We start from the raw sequence: 24,856 nt of genomic DNA, 5'->3' as shown, positions 1-24,856 counted from the left end.
GATGCTCTAAACCTAGGACAATGTTCCTTTCAAGCAGGTACAGGATGACAGACACTGCACCTGGGCCTTAACTCAGCAGAGCTAACTTCATTTAGAAATGTGCTTCCTCTAAAAATTAACTGCAAAGTTTAACCAGGTAAAATTCAAGTTATGATGATCCAGACCTACCTAGAACTGTGAAAACACTCTGACATACTGAATTCAGTTCTATAACATATACAAACCTTTACATGAATTATAAAAAGCATACAGTTCCAAAACCCTTAATATAGCTGCAGTTCCAAAGTCTAAAAAGGTAGATTAATTTTCTTGTGAGCTTGATAGAAATTTATTTAGTGGAAAAACTTGTCCTAAATAGACACGAGGCCATCTCTAGACCTCATATGGAGGTGTTCTATAACACAAGGCATATATATACTATATATTCCATCAGGCTTTTAACGTTAGAAACAACAGCAAAGAAATTCCCAGACCTAACTGGCACAAAACATAAGGAACTGCTGAGATTTCCAAAAGAATAATTATTAGAGCAAAAGGCACACAAATTAATCTGAAGCCAAGTTCTAACTCTGCAAAGCACTATTATAATAATTTTTTAAAGTTTATTTTTGGTAATCTCTACATCAAACTTGGGGCTCGAATTCACGACCCTAAGATCAAGAGTTGCATGCTCTTCTGACTGAGCCAGCCAGGCACCCGTGCAAAGCATTATTTTGACAGCAATGTTTTCTTACCTATGGTCTGAGTAGGTTTAACTGAACCAGGCTTGTTTTCTTGATGAAGACTCTCTGAATTTCTTGTGGCAAGAGGCTTGGCAATAGGAGCTGTAGATTTATCATTGGTCTCTCCTGTCCAACGAAGAGTGAACTGCAATGTAGGTCCCTGAGAAAATGTTTCAAATGGAGGCAGCCTCTAAAAAAGAAAACATAGAACAGTGAAGTTCCATATAGTGAAAGAAATTATAGGGGGAAAAAGCCTCCCAATATTTATTATGATAAATTAATGTGGATCTGAAATCCTAAAATGCCTGCAAAGACAGCCAGGCAGTTCAAGCAAATGCATGGCGCTGTACCAACTGCAGTGCTGGGTTGCTCAGGTTGTACGAAAGAAACAGCCACATAACAGAACGGATGAACTGCTGCCATGTGCAAACACAAGCCCTGCACCATCAAATTTTCAGATTTTTTCAAGTCAGAAATCGAAGTTCGCATGGGAAATCTTACTATTCTTACATATTGGTAATCAATAGAAAATGGCTTCAAGGGCAACCAAAAACCTGTGGTAACCAAAGCCTGCCAGTTTGCAACCTCTGTCAGATGACCAACTTTCTTCTTGTAAACTGAACAATTATGGCCATTTGTGATTTTTCTGGCACTCTTCAGCTTCAATGACAGCTTCCCTGTTTCTCCTGTTTGGGTTTTGGGACCTTGAACTAAGATAGCCTTCCTCCTCAATCTCTAATTACTTACAAAATGACTCCTCTGGTCTCGCTTAATTCCTAGCTAACATTTAGCCATCTACCCTAATCTCTCTCTCACCTGTCTTCAAGGATTTACCTATTAGGCTGATGATCCCAAACTGATTTTCCACTCTTTATGCTCGAGGTCTAAGCCCATATATCTCCAACTGCCTATGAGACACTACGGCTTGGATGACATCAATGTCACCTTGAACCAAAACTATGTTTACATGTAAATCTATTTTCTTTCCTTCCTGGGCAGAATTATTTTTCTTCCCAGCATTATCATTCTCCTAGTGACCCTAAATTAAAGACTTTAGAATTACATTTGACCCCTATTTTTCTATTGTTTCTCTTATATAATCACCAAGTATAGATCCTTATTACCTTTTTACTACAGTATCTCAACTGCCCTCCTGCTTCTATTTTTTATCTCTCAATTCATATATAGAAGACCAAATAATCTTCTGAAAGAATGCTTTCATGTTATTCCATAGAAACCTTCAGTGGGCTCCTGTATATTTTACTGCTATACACGCGTAAACTCCTACATCTTTATTACAAATAGTCCTCTTAAAACTATAAAACTATGATTTTAGACAGGAATGAAGTGTGCTTTTATAAACTAGTTTTGAAACAGTTAAGTCTGTATCTAGGTATTTATCTTATAAATATACTTACAATGCATAATATATTTACAACATTTGTGAAAATGTGAAAAAAATAATAACTGAATTACCCATTAAAGTAGCATTGGTTTAGTAAATTATGGGACATTTATTTAAAAGAATACCACAAAACTTTTAAAAAGTTAGAACCAAATCTAAATGTGCTGATTTTAGAAGGAGGCCCATTTCATATTGCTTCAATTTCTTCGGAAAAACCATCAACTCATATATATAATTTTTATTTCCTTGTAAGAACTTAAACTTTAAACAAGAAATTTAAAACATAATGAACACATGCATGAAATTCAAACACTGTAGATAAGCATAAAAAATAAAAATTAAAAATCCCATAACCTAGAAGTAACCACTATTAACTTTAGAGAAAGTAGAAATATGTATACTATTAAGTAAATAAATACTATGGAAATCTTATCAAAGTATTGCTCTTTTTAATGTCTACCTTTTTAGATTTAGGGTACTCTCAATTTCTCACTATTTACACATTTTGCCAGGACCTGTTACCTACAACTTATCAGATACCCAGTTACTACACCTGTGACAAAATTAAGGCACTGGACTTAACTGCTAATGCCTACATACACAATTTAAAATGTCATCCATTTTGCCAGTCTGCCCTCCAGTAAGGGTGTCCCAACCTACTCTTCCATTAAAGCATTATTTGAGAATGTGTGTCCTCACACCTCCAACTACAAGCTGTCAGCCTTCTTAATTGTCAAACCAGTAGTTCAAATAAGATCTCTGACTTTGTTTACGTGTCTTTGATTGCTAATAAGGTTAAACAGATCTTTTTAAAAGCTTGCTAGCCATCTATATTTGTTGCCTTAAGAACTTCCTGATTGTCCTCAACCCAATTTTCTAATTAGATAGCTTATCTTTTTTCTGGTTGATTTATAAAATTACATATTCTTAATACTAGCTTTTCATAGATTATATTTTCCCCAGCCTATCATTTGTTTTTAACTTTAGATTTTTGCAGTATTAGAAATGATTCACCTTTAATTAGTTATTTTATGCTTTCCACCTGTTGCATCATACATACAATGGCTGTTTTCATACTAAGATTATATTTTCACCTACATTTTTATCTGCAGTTATGTAGTGTTAATTTTTACATTTCATTTACGAGGCTTCTGGAATTTATCAGGTCTGAGTTTGTTTCCAGATGGCTAGAGACCAGTTCTGCCACAATTAATGAACAGTCTGTCTGTCCCACATAGATCTAATACCAATTTTGTCACAGATTAAAGTCCAAATGTACCTGAAACTTTTAAAACTATGCTTCAGCGACTGGTTCACCTGTTTCTGTTTATTACACCATACAATTTAATTTTGTTGTTTTTTTTTCCTTTCTACTATGTTCTACTATTAAGTAAACGTTCTCAGAAAAATTCCACAGTTTTCCCTAGTATTATTACATACTGTTCTATGTTAACTTGAGGCTAATTTTCAGACTTCAAAAAATCCTGAGATTTTGCTCATGATGGCACACTAACCTATTTAGGAATAAACGACATCATTATTTTGTTGAGTCTGCCTACCCAAGAAATGTTATTTATTCTTTTAAGTCTCTTAGAAAAGTTACTTAAAGTATGGTTCATCTAATTTCTTGATAAATTTATTACTGGTCATCATATGTTGCCTGCTGTTACTATGAATGGGATTTAAAATAGTTAACATTTATTGAGCACTTATTTTATGCCAGGCACGGTGGTAAGTGTATTTCATTATTTCGTTTAATTCATCAATTCTGCCTCACTTTACAGATAAGAAAACGGAGACACAAAAGATTAAATAATTTGCCAGAACGCCACACAGCTTGGAATGGAGATTTGAACTGTCTGGCTCCAAGGACAGTGCCTTCCATGAAATACTCTGACTAGGTAATTTTTACTTTGGTATTTTAAAGTATAAAAACAAAGGACTCTTTACTTCCAACATGAATTTGCACTTGGGAAAGAAAACATCAATTAAAAATGGGAGTTCATAACTATAACGTGCTCCACCTTCTAAATATGCCATACCTTCCCATCAAGAATAGTCTCCCATGTTGCTCTTTTCTTGCTTATTGGACATTCTTCCATTTCCTGCATGGCTACTTCATACTCCCCATCTAAAAGCTGTAAGCGCCTGTTAGACAAACACATACACTTTAAAGTAACCTGTGTATTACTGTAAGTACACAAATCTGCATTTTTAGATTTATACTAAAAAGCATTTATTAAATTTATAAACTAGCTTACATACCCAACAAACTTTTGAAATATACCTATTCTCCACTCCTGACAAAAACAATTTTAATGATTTGCTCTAATAACTGCTACTACTAGAAAATTATTTCATTACTGTAGCTACTCAGATATAAATTTCAACCTTTAAAGTATAATATATGCCTAAAGTCTCAAAACTTGGTAAATTTAAAGGATAACATACGCCTGAAGTCTCAAAAGTTGGTAAATTATAAACATGAAGTATAAAGCAGGAGTGTAGGCTTTATACTTTTAAAAAATGGGATAATAACAGTGTTACAATACTTGCCTTAGGGAACCACTAAGAACTAAGCCTCTGTTATTTCTAACTATTGAAAATATAGTTCGAACTAAAATTCTTCACTTTCATTCATGACCAGTAAACTTGGTGACTATGACTGTGATAACTAGAAGATCCTGGGGGCACCTGGCACATATAGGTGCTCAATAAACATTTCATGAATGGATGAATGAATGAAAATACCAGTTGAATCAAGTAATTAATGCCCATATTCACAGTATAGTTTTAATGTGTGTATACATATGTGTGTGTATGAATGGTTTATATTATTTTTTTCCATACCTTTAATCACTAGTAACACTACTACCCTAAAGACCATCCTTCAACCCATGCTCAATAATTAATTGTATGTAGCAAGAATCTGGCTTCTATTTGTCATTCTTGGGAAAATTCTGCTAGGTGATAACAGCTAACATTTATTGAGTGCTTACTATGTGCCAGGCACTATTTTAAAGACTCCAGGTTTCATTTAACCTCCCCAACTCCATAAAGTAGATTACTCTGCTTTTCAGAAGAGGAAACTGAGGCACAGAAAGATTAAGTAGCTTGCCTTAAGATGACACTGTAAATAACCAAAGCTAGCAACTGAATCCGGATAGTCTGTCTCTAATCTTAACACCAAATGATTCTGAGACTTAACAATTTTTGTCTTTAAACTGTGCTCCTTCTATTTATGCTTTGATGGTACATCAGCAAAGCTATTCAACTTAGTATTTTAAAAAACTATTTCTTCTTATTTGAATAGGTAATACATTCATATATTTCTAAACTGCAACGAAGCTTCCCTCATGCGTTTACATGGCTACATAATAATCCTATTTTACAGTTGCACATTTGATAGCTACAATCCAATTTACTCTCCTACCTGTAATGCATGAGGAGGCCCTTTTTTCCCACAGCCTCATCAACAGTGCTTTATCAGTTTTTTGATCTCTGCCAAACTGGTAAGTGAAAAAATGACATCTCAGTGTACTTTTATATTCAGATGTCTTATCTTTTAAATGTTTAAGAACCACATATATATTTCTTGTAAACATTTTTATCCTTTGCTCATTCTTCTATTGTGCTGTGGTGTTTTTAATGAGTATGACCTTATTATATTAAAGAAATGAAACATCAACCTTTAGTATGAGTTGAAATTAATTTCCTCTTGTCATTTTTGACTTAGCCTGTGACTTCTTTGTTTTCAAAGTTTTTAATTTTGCTCAATTTCATACTTTTTCCATATGGCTTGTGAATTGTAGTCATTCTTCAAGGAGACTTTAACTTCTCCGAGATTATCAAAAGAATTTTTTATACATCTAACTCCTCACATCTTGGTTTGTAAAGTACTCTTCCACCATTAAAAGGGATCAAGACTTTTTGAAGAACCAGCCAATTCCAGAACAGATGTAGAGAGAGGGAATGTAAGCCTGAAATATCATACTATTCAGAAAATAAGGAAAAACACGGGCCCCTGGGTGGCTCAGTCGGTTAAGCGTCCGACTTCGGCTCAGGTCATGATCTCACAGTTCGTGGGTTCGAGCCCTGCATCTGGCTCTGTGCTGACAGCTAGCTCAGAGCCTTGAGCCTGCTTCAGATTCTGTATCTCCCTCTCTCTCTGGCCCTCCCCTGTTCATGCTGTCTCTATCTCTTTCTCAAAAATAAATAAAACATTAAAAAAAAAAAAGAATGACAACACGAGTAGATTAAAACAGACAACAAAAATGCAATTTGTAACTGATTAAGAAAACATACCAATTAAAAAAATAAACTGAGAGGAAGAATGCTCTGCTATTTCATAATAAAGATGCCAGTAAACATGGAAGAAATAATAGAATGTTAACATTTGGCAACTGTCGTGAGAATAATTTTTTCAGGTGTGCCTGGGTACCTCGGTTGAGCATCTGACTTTGTAATTTTTTTTTATTTCTGAGAGACAGAGACAGCGTGAGCAGGGGAAGGTCAGAGAGAGAGGGAGACACAGAATCTGAAACAGGCTCCAGGCTCTGAGCTAGCTGTTAGCACAGAACCCGACGCGGGGCTTGAACCCATGAACTGCAAGATCACGACCTGAGCTGAAGTTGGACATTTAACCAACTGAGCCACCCAGGCACCCCAAGCATCTGACTCTTAATGTCAGCTCAGGTCATAATCCCAGAGTCGTAGGATCAAGCCCTGCCATCGGGCTCCACACTGAGCACAGATCCTGCTTGGGATTCTCTCTCTCCCCCTCTGCTCTCCCCCCAATTCATGCTCTCTCTTTCTCTCTCTCGCTAAAATAAGTAAAATGAAAAAAACATTTATTAAGAGTAATTTTTTCAAGCAAGATTCATCGATGGATGCCAAACTATTGGGTAAAAGATTGGTAGGGAGAAAGTGGACATTTACCCAGTTTCACATATTACCACAAAGATTATATTATCTTCTAATTTTTTTTAATGTTTATTTACTTTAATGTTTATTTACACAGACACACATGTGGAAGAGGAGCAGACAGAGAGGGAGACACAGAATCCAGAGCAGGCTCCAGGCTCTGAGCTGTCAGCACAGAGCCCAATGCTGGGCTTGAATTCATGAACTATGAGATCATGACCGGAGCTGAAGTCAGACACTTAACTGACTGAGCCACTCAGGTGCCCCGAGATTACCTAGTGTTAATTAAAGGAAAAGGGTCTGTTACAATAGAGAAATAATATGAACACCACCTTAACCAAGTGACCAAACCTAATTTTACCTGTGCTGGTGATATACACAAAGAATACATCACCATTCAATGTTCCTGCCCAAAATGTTTCTGAATCTAATTATAAGGACATATCACAAAAGCCCAAACTGGCAAAATTATAAGCCTGTACTTTTAAAAAGTTATCACAAACAAACAAACAAACGAGAAAGCACAGAGACACATAAGCACAGAAAACAAACTAGTGGTTGTCGGAGGGATGTGTGGGATAAACGAAATAGGTGAAAGCAGGGCTCCTGAGTCCATCAGTTAGTTAAGCGTCCAACTCTTGATTTCAGCTCAGGTCAAGATCTCATGGTTCGTGAGACTGAGCCTCACACTGGGCTCTGTGCTGAGCCTGCCTTGGATTCTCTTTTCTGCCCTTCCTCCACTCACACACACATGTGCTCTCTCTCTCTCAAAATAAATAAATAAACAAGGAAGGGAGGGAGGGATAGAGGGAGGGAGGGAGAGGGAGGAAAAAGTGGAGTAGAGTAGGAGGTACAAACTTCCAGTTATAAAATAAAAATAAATAAGTCACGGGATGAGAAGTACAATGTAGGGAACACAGTCAGTGATACCATAATAACCTTCTATGGTGACAGATGGTGACTACACTGATCACACACCCCACAAAATGTACGGAATTGTCAAATCACTATGTTGGAATTACTAGTTATACTCCTGAAAGTAATTTCATGTGTCAACTACACTTCAGTGTACACAAATGTAGTACCAATTATAATTAACAACAGGAGGAGTGGCAAAAGGCAGAGAGAATAGAAAAAAGAAAAAAAGGGTTAGAGAACTATCCCAAACTGAAGGAGACTGAACAGATCTGGTGATTAACAACTAACTATACAGACCACAACTCTTGACTGGGGTGGGGTGGGAGGGGGGCATTTTTGTGGTCCACTGGGGACCTGAGTATGATAGGTATACTATGGTTATGAAGGGAACTGTTCTGTTTCGAGGAGATACGTACATATTTTAGGAGGAATGGAGTGTCACAATCTAACTTTCAAACGGTTAAGCACAAGAATAAAATACACATTCACAAATAAAGCAAATGTAAAATGTTAACAACTGATGTTAACAGTCAAAGGTTATGTGGGCATTAATGATACATATTGTTCAACTTTTTCATGGTGTAGAGATTTTCATAATGGGGCACCTGGCTGGCTCAGTAGGGTACAGCGTCCAACACTTGATCTCAAGGTCGTGAGTTCAAGCCCCACATGGGGTATAGAGATTACTGAAAAATAAAACTAAAAAAAATTTTTTTCCCAAAATAAGTGGGGGGAAAATTCTGTGTTTTCTTCTTGGTACTTTTATTTATTAAACAGAAAGCAGTATTTCAGGGGTGCCTCAGTCGGTTAAGCAGCCGACTCTGGCTCAGGCCATGATCTTATAGTTTGTGAATTCGAGCCCCGCATCAGGCTCTGCTGTCAGTGCAGAGCCCACTTCCAATCCTCTGTCTCCCCTCCTCCCCCCCCCGCCCTTCACTTGCTCACACATGGTCTCAAAAATAAACATTAAAAAAATGGCAGTATTTCCTAAATACAAGTAATATGTTAATATATATGTAAGGTAGAAAGAATTTTAAAAAGAACACAACACACATCCCCCACGCTGCCTAAAATAGCACACTGACCCACACCAACAAAGCCCACTGTGTCACATCCTACCTGCTTCTCCCACAGACGTAACTACTGTATTTGTTTCTGTTGTTTTTCATTTAAATCTCTAACTCACAGGGGCGCCTGGCTGGCTCAGTGAGTTAAATATTGAACTTTGGCTCAGATTGTGATCTCACAATTTGTGAGTTCTAGCCTCACATGAGGTCTTTGCTGTCAGCGTACAGCCAGATTCAGACTGTCTCCCTCTCTCTGCCCCTTCCCTGCGCGCTCTCTCAAAAATAAACATTAAAAAAAAATAAATCTTTAACTCATAAATTAGACTTTCTAAAGACACTATATTGGTTTAATATTAAATGATATATTCTAATAGTAATGTAAGTGATTTATTCTAAGACAATACAGTAACCAGAACTTATGGCATTATTCCTAATCTTTACTTTTACATTAAAGGCCTTGTGAATTTCTTTACCTGGTGGCTAACAAGTGTTTACATAAAGCAACAATCTAGTACTTTTTACCGAGTAGGAGGATGTACCAGGTGCTGTCCTTGCTCTTTCTCCTACACCTGACTAGTGAGCTGTGTTAACTACGAGCAAGCAGCCTGCAACAAGAACTCATGGCACATTACAGGTTCCATTCTCCAACTGGGTCAAAAAAGAATGCTGCTGGGGCACCTGGGTGGCTCAGTCAGTTAAGTGTCCAACTTGGGCTCAGGTCATGATCTCACGGTCTGGAAGCTCAAGCCCCTCGTCGGGCTCTGTGCTGACAGTTAGCTCAGAGCCTGGAACCTGCTTCAGATTCTGTGTCTCCCTCTCTCTGCCCCTACCCCACTCATGCTCTGTCTCTCTCTCAAAAATAAAATAAAAACATTAAAAAGAAAAAAAAAGAATGCTGCCTATGCTTCTTAGATCTTCTTTCACTAGCACTAAGATGCTTCACTCCCCAATGAAAACCGCAGAGATAATGACAAACCCAGGTCTTCTTTGCTACCCTGTGCCAAATGCACACAGAGCATGACACACAGATTTCTTCCTTATCATTACAGTAATATACAATATCAAGATTTGCACAGGGCCCACTTAATTCAGGTCTCTGTTCAAGTACTACCTTCTCCTAGAAGCTTTCTCTATAAAACAACCACTTAACATTCATCACTAAGTGACATTACTAGTTGATAGAATTTGGGGGCAGTGGTGTCTGTTTTCTCCACTAGAAGTTAAGTTCCCCAAAAGGAGGGATTTTTTTTTGCCTTTTCACTAACAGAACAGTGTGTGACAAAGAGAAGACACTCAGAAAATGCATGCCTAATATAGAATCTTAACTGAGCCATTCAAATAGCAAACTCGTCTGTGTTACTGCTTTCTATGTGACAAAGAGTATTTACAAATTTTTTCTTTTTTAATAATTAAGAGAAAGTTGGCAAAAAATATCACTATATTACGCTTGAGAATAAAAACATTTCTAGAACATTATGGGAACCTCACTTGTCTATCAACATTACCTGTTTTTATCAAATACTGTCATTTGTGCAACAAATGTCTTTTCCCCATCTTCACGATTTCGTTTTCTTCTAGCTGGAAGTTCTTCATTGACATCTGAATTTCACAAACATTTCTCATGAATCACATATTCAACAAAAATGTCATATTTATGATATATGGTCCCTTATCCCAAATTAGGTATAAATTATGATTAAGTTGTGATACAATATCCAGATTTATACTCTTCAATTTTCTGTTTTACCGTATGTGAATGTCCTTAACTAGGCAAGGAGAAAAAAAATCCTCATTTACGGTTACTTTTCAAGAACTTCAAAGGATACTTCAAGACTCAAAGATTCTTTCTCTCAAGGTGCTCCTCCACTAAACTTCACATGTACTTCTATTATACCAGTCCTCATTTTGCTATAATTATTTATAACTCTGTATTCTAGGTCAGCCTTTGTGAGCTTTTAGAAGATAGGACTAGATGTTTTAATGATCTTTGTATCCCCAGCACCTATATATTGGCTGAATAATTACCTCAAAGGTGGATTCAGAACTGTTGGGAAGACAGAGGAATAGATACGTGATAAGAAAATATTGTAAAATCTTAACTGCAGAAACTAAGTAGTGGGTAGATAGATGTTCACTACATAAACTCTTTCAACCATTGTGTATGTATGAAATTTTTCACAATAAAATGCTATGTGTGGGGGGAAATGAATTCATTGTTTGCTGAGAGACTAATTTGAAATGCCAGTCTTCTCTATTCACTGTTTAATATATATTTTCTTTACTACATGGAATACGTTTCAACATGTAACACTGAGAACTTTACAGATTAAATACCTAGTACAGCACAATAGCCAACAGTTTAAGATCCAGGGCAATGTACCATAAGATTAATATCTCATCAGACTATAAAAGATTTGCAAATAAAGGCCATGCCTTCAGAATGAATGCAATTTACTTCTAGTTCTTCCTTGGAAAAGCAAAGTTTAAAATAAATTAAAATTATTGGAATAAAAATTACCGATATTTTCATTGGTTTCTCCATTAATCATTCCATTAAACTCTCTTCTTCCCGGACGAGTCACTCTAAACAGCAATGAGTAAGACTTCACCATATGGCTGTTACTAGGTTCAAATTCATTACTGGAAACTGCAAGGGACGGGAAATTTCCAGGTTTTGTTTGATTGAGATCAGGATTCAAAGGCACCTGCTTTTTACCTGTAGGAACTTGCCTTATTGGACAACTTACATCCTGCAAAGGCAAAGATTATGAAATTATACTTATTTATGCATATGCAATTATAAGAATTATAATAAAATTTCTAATCACAGATATAGGAAACATCATTACCAAATGGCATGTTGAAATTCTAACCATAGTTCTGAAAATTGTGATGAAGCAAAAAAAAAAAAAAGGCTTTGGACTAACCGTATACCAAATCTTAACACAACTGAGGATTTCTCCAATTCAATGTACTACAAATAATGATAGAATATATCCAATATTTAGCTGGTGGTCATCTGAAATACTTTTACCTTAGAAATATGGAATTAATACCATGCTTAAAATGTTAAGCTCAAATAAATTAATAATCCTTTCCTTTATATCTTCTATTTTAACAAGGTAACTGATGGGACCATTAGAAATGAGAAAAGAAAATTATACTACCACTGTAAACATTATGAAATAAATCTATATATTTAAATGTTCCTTAATGAAAGCAATATTAAACATCTTATGAATAATGTTCTAAATTATATAAGTGGAGTTATACTGAAAAGAAATAATTGAAAAATTAGAAGATGTGGAAGACCTTTATGGCAAATTAGGATCTTCTTTTTGAAAATAGAACATATCTTATTATTTAAAAAACAGTTCTACTCTACAGAAGAGTATAAAATGAGAAATATTTAAGTTTGCCCCACCCCCCCTAGGCCCTACACTCCAAATATTAGCAGCTGGCTGTGTATATCCTTCCAAGCAAATGTTTATACCTATTATTTTTTGAAACACAAAAATTACATTATAGTTATATTAACTTCTTTTCCCCTGAATAATAATGTATCTTGAAGGATTTTCACATCACTGCTGTACCAGGATTGCATGGGAGTGGGGAGTGGTATTTCTTAACTTTGAAGTTTTGAACATATACTTACACCTATCACCTTAGTCCACTCCATTATCAGTGCTCTAGGAGTGTTCAAGCCCTGTATCACCTTACTAGGATTTTGGAAGAACATCAGCAATAGGAACCTCTATGCAGGTCATTCCTACTCTTAAAATACCCTAGGTCTTGAAGCTACCAAAAGTAGAACTATTGGTTTTCACGGGTTGCCAAGGTAATTTAACATGTGTTTCTATGATGAAATGACTTCATCTTATGAATAAAAATTTGTAGCAATGTGTTAATAGGTGTAATTAATACTGCCAACAGAATTTCTTTGCCTGAGAGTAGTCTTAGAAAAGGTAAAACTCTCTCAGCCCTTATGTTTAAATTTCAATTGGTACAAATAACTAAAAAACAAGGTAAGACACTGAAGTGGTAGGGAAACAATTGAATTTACATCCTAAGATGCTAAAAGACAGTTTCTTTCCTTCAGTGTCAAACTCCTATAGGAGAAAGTTTTATGCACGTATGTATCTATAGCCAGTCCAGAAAAAACATGAGAGTCTGCAAGGTTGGCTTAAACTGATAAGTTTTATGATTCAGCATCAACATATTTAAAGGCTTTCAAGGTTTAAAAAGCACAATATATATGCATGAACATATTTAAAAAATTATTCCACATAATCTACCAGCATCATTTTATGTTACCTTTCTTTTTTTGTGGCAAACTTTCACAAGCAGGACTTCCAGGGTAACAGAATTTTGTTCATTTTCTGAGTTTTGTGATGGCTTATCTAAAGAGAAAATCAGTGTTTTAAAATATATTTTTAAAATATAAATATCATACTCATTTTCCTAAGTAGTCTGGGAATTTCCAACAAAAAGACTTCCTATAATGAATACTTCTCAGAAGTTTACTCATTTTTCCCCATGAAATCATTTTCAAATTTGCAGCAAACTCTTTCAAAGCCTTTAGAGCCATTTAAATAAACCTTTCACAATACAATTATAATTACCTTCCTACAATACTGTGATTTTCTTTTGACTCAAATAAGATGCTCAATTATTTTAATACTAAAAAACCTTATTTGGCTCTAAAGAAAAAACATTTATGGCAATAAGAGAATATAATAAAATGCTGGTCAAAAATATTTATGACAAATGCAGTTAAAGCTTCTTGGCAGAAAACACAAATAAAATATTCAGGAGAGACAACCACATACAAAATAAACATTAAAAGATTCTTTCCTTCTCCCAAAATCCATTACAAAAATTACTTAGTTGAAGATACACTTAAATTGAACTAGTTATTATTATGTTTCACTTTGAATATACAGTGATATTAAACCAAAAAGTTCTGATTTGACTAGGAATTATGACCAAAGGGATTAAAATAATGGATTTCTAAAACGTTTAACAGTATAAAAGTTATCTAAACTATAGTATCATTTCACAAGAAAAATAACTAGTTTTTTATTTTTTCCCCAGAATTTCTCTAAATCCTAAACAGGATAGCAAAAATTAGGGTATTATTTACTACTTGGTCTACAAAGCTTAAGGATTTTAATTTAAATAATAGTCTATATTCTCTGTATCAATTAACTAACAAAGGCTTTTGCAAATTGCAGTTCTAGAGTACTCTTCTATAACTTAACTTGTCTTCAATCCCAAAGGCATTATTAATAAGTTTAAACTAATCATTTATCATTAAGTTTCTGTAACATATAGAACTACCACAATAAATGAATCCACAAAACATAAAAATAAAAATTCTGTTCTGAGATTTTGGACAACTCTTTTTTCTACTTTAAAATATTCTTATGTAGGGTGTGTGCAAAAAATACACTTGAATTCATATCTTTGAAAGTTGCATCCAGAGTAAAAAAAAAATTTATTCTTTTTGCACACTTTTTATTTAGTTTAAAAATTTTTTNGTTTTAAAATGCAGTAACAAAAATACTCTCCAAACAATACTACCCATGAAAATAGTACCCTAATAATCTTTGTACATTCCTTCTAAGCAGTTTCAAGTAGTAATAGCTAAACAAAAGTCTTCATTTAAAAACAAAAGGAAAAATAATCAGATTTTAGGGATCTTGATGTTGGTTTTCTATTTTGGTTTCTTAAAAATACTATTTCTTTAAAAATAGAAACTACTACAAATACAGCTTGATTAGACAAGAGAGGCAATATAGCTGTTTCTTCCCAACTTCCACTAATTTTCAAAGTTATAATGGGAAATTATCTTCTGGAAACAGTACCAACAGAGTTTACTTTCTCATTTACTTCAGTAACATCAAGAAAAAATAAAAACTCTAATGGAATTTGAGCAATTTTGAACTTTACATATTTTTGTCATGTACACAGGAAAAAGTTTAATCAGACTACTCTCCAATTAATTTCAAAGTAACATTAATTCAAGTTAAATATTAATCAAGTGACATTAATGAGTCAATATTCAATTAATATCCATCACCAGTTTCAGTTATGAATGATTTTATTTTGTCCCTGGGAACAAAGAGCTATTGAACCTGTAAAATTCAATTCAATTACTTTATTATTTTTTGTTTTTAGAGAGTATGTGAGCAGGGGAGAGGGGCAGAGGGAGAGAAAAACAATCTCTGCAGGCTCCATGCTCAGTGTGGAGCCCGTTGCGGGGCTCAACCCCACGACCCTTGCATTGTGACCTGAGCCGGTATCAAGAGCTGGAGACTCAACAACTGAGCCACTGAGGCGCCCCAGAGTACTTTATAAGTACCACAGAAAACCAAGTATAATGAATGAGCAGAAAAAAGGGACTCTATGAGATGATTATAAGTAATTTAGGAAAAAACATAAAAAATGCTACTCAGTTTATTTCTATATAAAAAAATGGACCAGATCTAAGGCAAAACCAGAATTACAGTAGCTGTTAATATAGATNCCTCCCCTGCTCACGCTGGGTCTCTCTCTCTCTCTCCTAGAAATAAATAAAAATATTTAAAAAAAAAAAACTTTATTTTTCATGAAACAATACCAAGGATTACCAACTTGACATGTTTCTGGTAAAAAGTCTCTTTCTCTCTTTCTCTCAGAAATAAAACATTAAAAAAAAACAACTTAATTGTATAAAAAGATATTCCCATTATTTTCTAGCTACGATCTCTCGAAAGATGATGGCTCTGAGTTGGGTAAGACAGTATTACATAGCTTTTTTTTTTAATGTTTTATTTTTGAAAGAAGATAGGGACGGCGTGAGCAGGGGAGGGTCAGAGAGAGAGGGAGACACAGAATCTGAAGGAGGCTCCAGGCTCTGAGCTAGCTGTCAGCACACAGCCCGATGCAGGACTCAAACCCACGAACCGTGAGATCATGACCTGGGCTGAGGTCGGACGTTTAACTGACTGAGCCACCCAGGCACCCCTACATAGCTTTCTTTTTTTACAGCGATAGTTAGTGCCCTAAAAAGTACAGTTGAAGGTTGAGCTGGAATTTCATCTATTTCAAATTAAGCCAGACACAGCTAACATTTACCTTCAAGAATGATCACACAGCACTAAATAATTTTAACAACCTCAAAATCTACTTAAAACTTAAATAGCAAGAAAGCAATAAGGAAGCCAGGCTATGAACAAGATTTTATATATAAGGTCCACCTAAGAAAAATTTTTAAGCCAGTTTCTTAAAGTTTATTCCTTAACCAACTTTTGAATTATGTTGGTGCTTTATTAAAATGCAGGCTCCTAAGCTATACCAAACTTTGGCATACCAAAGCTATATCCTACTAGATCTGATTCTTTGTAGGTCCAGGTATATGTATTTTAAACTGTCAAAACATTTCTACATACACTAAAGTTTAAGAACCACAACTTTAAAAAAAAATTTTTTTAATGTTTATTTTTGAGAGAGAGACAGAGTACAAGCAGGGGAGGGGCAGAAAGAAAGGGAGACACAAGATCTGAAGCAGGCTCCAGGGTCTGAGCCATTAGCACAGAGCCCGATGTGGGGTTAAAACACACGAACCACCAGATCATGACCTAAGCCTAAGAAGTCGGACGCTCAACCGACTGAGCCACTCAGGTGCCCCAAGTACCACTACTTTTAAAGTTTAAAGAGTTACAAGTTACATCTACCACATCCCATCATTGACCAAATAAAGCAATAATTGAAATTGTTGGAGAAATCAACTAAAGAGAAACTGAATTATCAGAACTGACATTTTTTCCATTAAATATAATTTTATAAATATTTGTTAATGTTTATTTTTGGAGGGATGGAGGGAAAGAGGTGGGGGGGGAGACAGAGAGAGAGAGAGGGAAGCGGGGGGAGAGAGAGAGAGAAAGAGAGGGAGACACAGAACCTGAAGTAGGCTTCAGGCTCCAAACTATCAGCAAAGAACTCGACGCAGGGCTCAAATCCATGAACTGTGAGATAATGACCTGAGCCCAAGTTGGATACTTAACCAAGTGAGCTACCCAGGCACCCCTAATTTTATAAATTTATACACACATGCAAAATTATTCTTTTTTACATTCACAAAGGTTCTGTTGTTAGAATGTTAGAATATTTATTTTCAAGTACATACCGTTTTTGTGGAAGAAACCAGTAAATGTAAGCTGTAGATGAGCTGACAAGCTAAAAACAAAAACAAAAAAACTTATCACTTTAATGCTGTATAATAAAAATAGCCTAAACTTTAAAAATTAAGACTGAAATCAAAAGTTACTTCAGCTAATCTATAAATAATGTTTGACTTTCTTATTCTTAACTCTATGCAATGCAAGCCCACAACTTCACACATGTCTATACAAATAAAAACAAAACAAAAATATACAGCATACAAAAATACCAAAGGAAGCAAAAATAATATAAAAACTAGGAGGGGGACAAAACATAAAAGACTCTTATACAGAGAACAAACAGGATTGCTGTAAGAGTGGTGGGAGGGAGGATGGGCTAAATAGGTAGGGGACATTAAGAAATCTACTCCTGAAATCAATGTTGCACTATATGCTAAGTTGGATGTAAATTAAGAAATAAAAAATTTTTTTAAAATACCAAAGGAATAAGGCAGGGAAAAAAAAAAACAGACCAGCAAATACCTTACTGTGCTTTAGTACTATCTAACTATAAAATGTGAACACATTTCCCATCCCACCCCTTAAAAAGAAAATGTTGATAAGGGTAGCTGAGTCCATGCAAAAGTGCTTGAATATTTTCAAGCTGTGGAAATTCAATCTCCTAACAAATGATGCAGAATCATCACTTTCTTCCTCCATTAGAGGTGAAATAGACAATTACAGATCTCCCATAGATTTGTAATTTATTGTTTCTTTTTAAAAAAATTTTTTTAATGTTTTATTTATTTCTGAGAGAGAGAGAGAGAGAGCGAGGGAGCAGGGGAGGGTCAGAGAGAAAGGGAGACACAGAATCTGAAACAACCTCCAGGCTCTGAGCTAGCTATCACAGAGCCCAACACAGGGCTCAAACCCACGAACCATGAAATCATGATCTGAGCCAAAGTTGGACGCTTAACCAACTGAGCCACCCAGGCACCCTTGTAATTTATTGATTCAACGCATCATTTTCACTGTTTGTTTCAGAACCAATGGACAAGGAAGCATAAACTATACTGATCCTTTTGTTTTGAGAATTATCAACTGACACGGAAAGACTATTAAGATGAGACNCTCCTACAAATAAATAAAACATTAAAAAAAAAATTAAAAAAAAAAAAAAAGATGAGACAGAATAAACAGAAACATCCATAGGCTTTTGTCGTACCTTTAAACTGAAAAAGAGAGCAATCTATTAATTGATCAGGAGCCATTCATAACCTTCTAAAATACAGTTTCTGTCATGTGATACCGACAGATAACAGATTATAGAGAACAGACTTTGGGGGAAGGGAAAAGAACACTGATTCCTTAATCAAAAAATTTACTAGTGTAAAGGCAATAAGGATCAATAAAGGGTACAGTTTTGTTTTTTTTAATGATGGTGACAATCTAGTCATTCTTATAATCAGAAGGGAAGAGTTATGTAAAGATTGAGGCAAAAGAGTTTTAAGGAGCAAGTAATGATTGAAAATGAGGACATATTATAAAGAGATTAGCTTTGTAACTCTGCCCAGGATTCCTCTTTCTTAAAGAAATAAAAGGAGAGTGATCCTTCAGCAGAAGATGTGAGAATGTCTCTATCTTCTTACTGAGGTAAGGCATGAAACTGTATGCTAAAATACTACAGGGCGCGTGGTCTCAAAAAGCATTTCCAGAACAGTACTAAGAAAAGTATGCTAGGATATCAGTAGAGGACAAAATGGCTATGGAAGAGTAGAAATGTAACGGTCCAAGCAGAGTTAGAAAGCATAAACATGAATAAACATGAGGGGGAAACTAAGAATAACAACTATTACCTAAGCATCAACAAAACAAAAATGGGATAGAATGGGATCCTTGAAAACAGGTAAATCATGTATATTACTCACTTTCTGACATGAATCAGATTAAAAAAAATTTTTTTTTAATGTTTTATTTATTTCTGAGAGAGAGAGACACAGCATGAGCAGGGGAGGGTCAGAGAAAGAGGGAGAAACAGAATCTGAAAGAGGCCCCAGGCTCTGAGCTAGCTGTCAGCACAGAGCCCAACGTGGGGCTTGAACCCACAAACCATGAGATCATGACCTTAGCCAAAGTTGGACGCTTAACCAACTGAGCCACCCAGGTGCCCGTCAGATAGATTTTAAAAACACAGAAGGAGTGGGGAAGAAGAGGGCTGACTATAAAAGGGTCATGAGGGAATTTTTAAACACCTTTATCTTGATTGTGGTGGTTACTACCTGACTGCATGCAGTCGTGAAAACTCAGAACTATACACCGAAAAGACTGAATCTAACTACATAAAATTTATACCCCCAACCAAAAAGTACATTAAGGGGACAGACTTGTAAAGAGACCCAAAGGAATTTTTCAAGATGATGGAAACGTTCTATATTTGATTGTGGTTATGTTTATGCGACTGTATACATTTGTCGAAAAACTCTAATGGTTTTTTCTAAAGGTCAAAAAACCTTAAGGTGAATGTATTTTATTGAATGAGAGTTATATCCAAATTTGATTTTAAAAAGTACATCTGCCATCTACAAAATCTACATGTCATTTTACTAGAATAAAACAAGCATTTTCCTATTTAAAAAAAAAAGTTCCATAAATGTCACCTTACAAAGCAGAATTACCAAAACTCCAAAGCATAACTGAAAGACAAAGAGGAATATTCTATAATTTCCACATGTTAGAAGACAATCCATTACTCATAGCCAATCTATCCTATTCTTCATTGTTTGAGTTAACCTCCGTCTCAAGGCCAGGTTAATTTTGTTAAAACACCTTTCTATATGTATTATTCCTTTCTCCGAATTTTCCAATGAGCCCCCAACTGCCAAATCTTTTTGTCTAATTGCTGCCTACAATATGGCTCCCATTTCTTTTATCTCCAGTAAAACCCTACATAGGAAAATAAGATACAACGGTAAAACAGAGACAGAAAAATCCAAGTTTAAATTCTGGCTCCAGTTATTAGCTGTGACCTAAGTATCTGCAAAATGAGGAAATAACCTCTCTCAAAATTGTGAGGCTTGCATAAAATAAAGTATCCATCAAAGTACTTTCCCTCTTCTACAACTGTCCCAGACCCAACCATCCCAGAGCTTAATGATCAGAGCTTAATCCCAAGTACCTGTATTCCCCCTTTTTCTGTCACTGTTTTTCCACACATATTCTGTCAATCTTTTTATTACATCAGTGTCTCCAGCACCTGGCAATGCTCTTCATTAAGAGCGATGTCCTCCTAGAGTAATAGACTTTTTAAAAAAATTAAACACTATACCAAACATGGGGCTTGAACTCCCAACCTCATAATCAAGAGTCGCGTGCTCTACCAACTGAGCCAGTCAGGTGCCCCTAGAGTAATAGATTAAGGTCAGGGATCATGACCCATTACACTGTAGTGCTCTGCTTACAGTATTATTTACATTGTTTTTATAGAACATGTGATTTCTAAATTCCAACTCTGAAATGCCAGAAACATCTCACATTGACTACCCTTGAAACTATTTTAAATTTGTGTTATTCAAAATGTGTTCTGCAAACTGAGATAACGGGAAACTTGTTTCCATTCCACAACAAGGTAAGAAACTGAGAGTACCTTTACAGAAATCTAACATTGCCATAACATCCCAGTTTGTGATCAGTAAGTTTATTTACAAAAGCATCTATATGAAACACTGAAAATTAAAGACAAATGAAAAGGTCCCTTACCACAGATGGCTTGAGACAGTTTTACATCGTACATTGTAGGGGGGCACCTGGGTGGCTCAGTCAGTTACACATCTGACTTTGCCTCAGGCCATAATCTTGCGGGTTTAGGAGTTCGAGCCCCACATCAGGCTCTGTGCTCACAGCTCAAAGCCTGGAGCCTGCTTCAGAATCTATGAGCCTCTCTCTCTCTGCCCCTCTCCAATTCACACCCTATTTCTGTCTCTCAAAAAATACATAAACGTTAAAAATTTTTTTTCTTTTTAAATAAATGGTACACTGTAAGGGTGCCTGGGTGGCTCAGTCAGGTCTGCGTCCAACTTTGGCTCTGGACATATCTCGATTCATAGGCTCGAACCCCGTGTTGGGCTCTATATTGACAGATTTGGATTCTTTGTCTCCCTCCCTCTCTGTACTTCCCCTGCTTGCACAGTTGCTTGCTCTCAAAAATAAACATTTGCAAAATTTTTTAATTAAACATAAAAAAACAAATGGTATACTGTGAGTTAAATAAGATAGGAAGCACATATTCAGCTATCAGTCTAACGTTGTTTCTTTAAGAAAAAGAATTCCAGAGGTGCCTGGGCAGCTCAGTTTGTTAAGGGTCTGACTCCTGATTTCAGGTCAGGTCATGATCTCAACAGTTTGTGGGTTTGTGCAATGATAGTGCAAAGCCTGCTTAGGATTCTCTCTCCCTCTCCCACTGCTTCTACCCCCTCTCAAAAACAAAATATAAACATTTTAAATAAACAAACATCAAAAAAAAGGATACCAAATTTCAATTAACCAGCTTAAAAAATAACTTTGGGAATCTGATTTGCTCTGCACAATTTCCCCTGCACCTCCCCTTGTCCAAAAGTAAACACTCTACTATATGCCTAGAATAAAACGTAACAACGAGGCCTAGTTGCTCTCTTCCAAAGGCGGCTTCATTTAAGGAAAAAGGGCAATTTTCCTTCCGTTCCTGATTAACTCTCTTCCCCCTTTTTAAAATTTTTGTTTATGTTTAGTTACATATTTTGCGAGAGAGGGCACATGCGTGGGGGATGGGCAAAGAGAGGGGGAGAGAGAGAATTCTAAACCGGCTCCTGCTGTCAGCAGAGCCCAACATGGGGCTCAAATTCACTAATCCTGAGATCATGATCTTAGCCAAAATCAAGAGTCAGAGGCTGAACTGACTGAGCCTCCCAAGCGCCCCACCTTCTTCCCTCTCTTGTGGCTACTGTATCCACATCCTTTTTTTTTTTTTTTTAAGTTTATTTATGAGAGATAGAGACAGCAGGAGTAGGGGAGGGACAGAAAGAGGGGGAGACACAGAATCTGAAGCAAGCTCCAGACTTGAAGCTGTCAGCACAGAGCCCGACGCAGGGCTCGATCTCAGGAACCATGAGATCATGACCTGAGTTGAAGTCGGTTGCTTAACCGACTGAGCCACCCAGGTGCCCTACTGTTATCTACATCTTAACTGTTAAGAATGGGGGGTGCCTAGGTGGCTCAGTCGGTTGAGCGTCCGACTTCGGCTCAGGTCATGACCTCACAGTTCATGGGTTCGAGCCCCACATCGGACTCTGTTCTGACTGCCAGCTCAGAGCCTGGGGCCTATTTCAGATTCTGTATCTCCCTCTCTCTCTGACCCTCCCCTGCTCACGCTGTCTCTCTCTCTCTCTCTCAGAAATAAATAAAAAACATTAAAAAAAAAAAAAGAAAGAAAGAAAAGAATGGTAGGCAAAGAAACATGTAGGACTGGTAAGGCCTATTTGGCTTCAGGCTGCACGTGATACTAACTTAATCAGAATAAGATATCAGGTAAGGATTTGGTTCATTTCTGTGATGGGTTCCCTATCTGTATCTTTATTTTTTAAAACATTTATTTATTTTTAGGCAGAGAGAGAGCATGCGTGAGTAAGCAGGGGAAGGGCAGAGAGAGACAGAGACACAGAATCTGAAGCAGGCTCCAGGCTCTGAGCTGTCAGCACAGAGCCCAACACGGAGCTGGAACTCACTGACCGCAAGATCGTGATCTGAGCTGAAGTCGGATGCTCAACCAACTGGGCCACCCAGGCGCCCCCCTATCTATGTCTTCTGAGGAAGCAAGCTATGGGGCAACAGGAAACTAGATGAGGAATTTGAAATTTTGAGGTAAGATTCCAAGCATAAACATCTAACAATTCTAAAGCTGTCTATGGAATGAGATTAAATAAATTTAAGCAGTCCCCCCAACCTGCCCAAAAAAAGAATAGCCAGATCTCACTGAAGGACCAAAGTTTTTATGCTGGAAAGAGACCAAGATTAGTGCCTCTATTTTGTACACATTAATCTGGTAGTGGCAGATGTAAGTCTTCCATTCTAGGGGCGCCTGGGTGGCTTAGTCGGTTAAGCGTCCGACTTTTGCTTAGGTCATGATCTCACGTTCGTGGGTTCAAGCCCCGCATCGGGCTCTGTGCTGACTGCCAGCTCAGAGCCTGGAGCCTGTTTCAGTCTGTGACTCCCTCTCTCTCTGACCCTCCCCTGCTCACGCGGTCTCTCTCTCTCCTAGAAATATTAAAAAAAAAAAAAAAAAAAAATGTCTTCCATTCTAGAATTATAGCTAGCTATAGCTATCATCCTCAAAACAGCTAAACTATTTCTGTTAGAAGTATACTCTTAATGTATTTAATGTATAATTTCTTATACATTTAATGCTATGATGTATAAATCTGAGGAATTGGTGACTACATCAAGCCCCTTATTCTGGAATCTAGTGTATCTTCTGGGGCTCAGATACAGATGGGAACACTTTAAAATGAGAAGATAAAGTTGAATGAGGTGAGGGAGTTCATTACAAATAAATAAATCCCCTTCCAGAAGTATAGTAGACAAAACATAAAGGAATTATTGTAGAGGCGCTTCAGTGGCTCAGTTAGTTAAGCGTCCGGCTTCGGCTCAGGTGATGATCTCGCAGTTTGTAGGTTTGAGCCCTGTGTCGGGCTCTGTGCTGACAGCTAGCTCAGAGCGTGGAGCCTGCTTCAGATTCTGTAACTCCCTCTCTCTGACCCTCCCCTGCTCATGTTGTCTGTCTGTCTCTCTCTCTCTCTCTCTCTCTCACACACACACAGAAATTAAAAAAACATTTAAAAAAATTTTTTAAATAAATAAATAGATAAAAACAATCAGATATGCTCAGGAGCAACTATCAATTGCTACTTCAGGAATAGGTATCTAAAAAGAAATCTATGGCTTAGGTTCTGAAAGAGGACCAACTAAAACTTGAACATAAAAAGATGCTGATTTGAAAACAACTTCAAAACTTATAGTCAATACAAGATTGTTAAAAAAAAAAAATACCTAAGATCATATTAATGGTGGAAAAGACATACAATGGAGTTAAGAAGCGGGCTGAAGTTTTTAAAATGCAGCTAAGCTAAAAAGGAGAAGGGTAGGGAAATGCGTTAATTCAATATATATATTTAAAGTATTTATGGCTTTCCTGGGATAAAGACCAATATCCTCAAATAGCCTTCAAGGCTCTGCATATCTGGTCTGGGCCATATGCTCTAGCCTTATCTAATACCACTCTCCTTATTCTTTCTAGTTAGCTACTCTGGACTCAAATGACATATGTATAATATTCCCTTTATTCAGAATCACCCATCTGTTCACCCTCTCTCTCCATTTTATTCCTATATTCACTTTTCACATCTCAGCTCATTTTTTTTAAAGGAAGCCCACCCTGACCATCAGTATTCCCAAATCCAACATCTTGAACAAGAACTGCTTCTCCTGCTCCATCCATTCACTTTCCCTATGTTTTTCTTTCCAAGCGATTATTTTATAATTGCATCTTTTTTCTCTCTAACAGCAGGGTCTTCACCTGTTTTGCTCATCATTCTATCCCCTAGATCTAGTATAGAATCTTAGACCTGATACACTAAAACTAGTTCTCAG

The 24,856-nt window shown here is 36.4% G+C and overlaps 1 protein-coding gene across 1 annotated transcript in view; it reads right to left on the bottom strand.

Annotated features, from left to right (window-relative positions):
* SUZ12 (SUZ12 polycomb repressive complex 2 subunit) overlaps positions 1-24,856 on the bottom strand; it is a 45,836-nt gene that overhangs the window by 9,273 nt on the left and 11,707 nt on the right. The window contains exons 6-11 of the mRNA XM_077749860.1: positions 17,206-17,255; positions 13,350-13,435; positions 11,554-11,785; positions 10,541-10,634; positions 4,170-4,275; positions 735-912 (exon numbers count right to left, since the gene is read on the bottom strand). Coding sequence (XP_077605986.1) covers positions 735-912; positions 4,170-4,275; positions 10,541-10,634; positions 11,554-11,785; positions 13,350-13,435; positions 17,206-17,255 — 746 coding nt within the window. The remainder of the gene's footprint in view (positions 1-734; positions 913-4,169; positions 4,276-10,540; positions 10,635-11,553; positions 11,786-13,349; positions 13,436-17,205; positions 17,256-24,856) is intronic.

Source organism: Crocuta crocuta, unplaced genomic scaffold (assembly GCF_008692635.1).
Source record: "Crocuta crocuta isolate KB4526 unplaced genomic scaffold, BGI_CrCroc_1.0 scaffold149, whole genome shotgun sequence".
Taxonomy (NCBI): Eukaryota; Metazoa; Chordata; class Mammalia; order Carnivora; family Hyaenidae; genus Crocuta; species Crocuta crocuta.
Note: the sequence above shows the minus strand (reverse complement) of the source record. Positions and strands in the feature narration are given on the sequence as shown.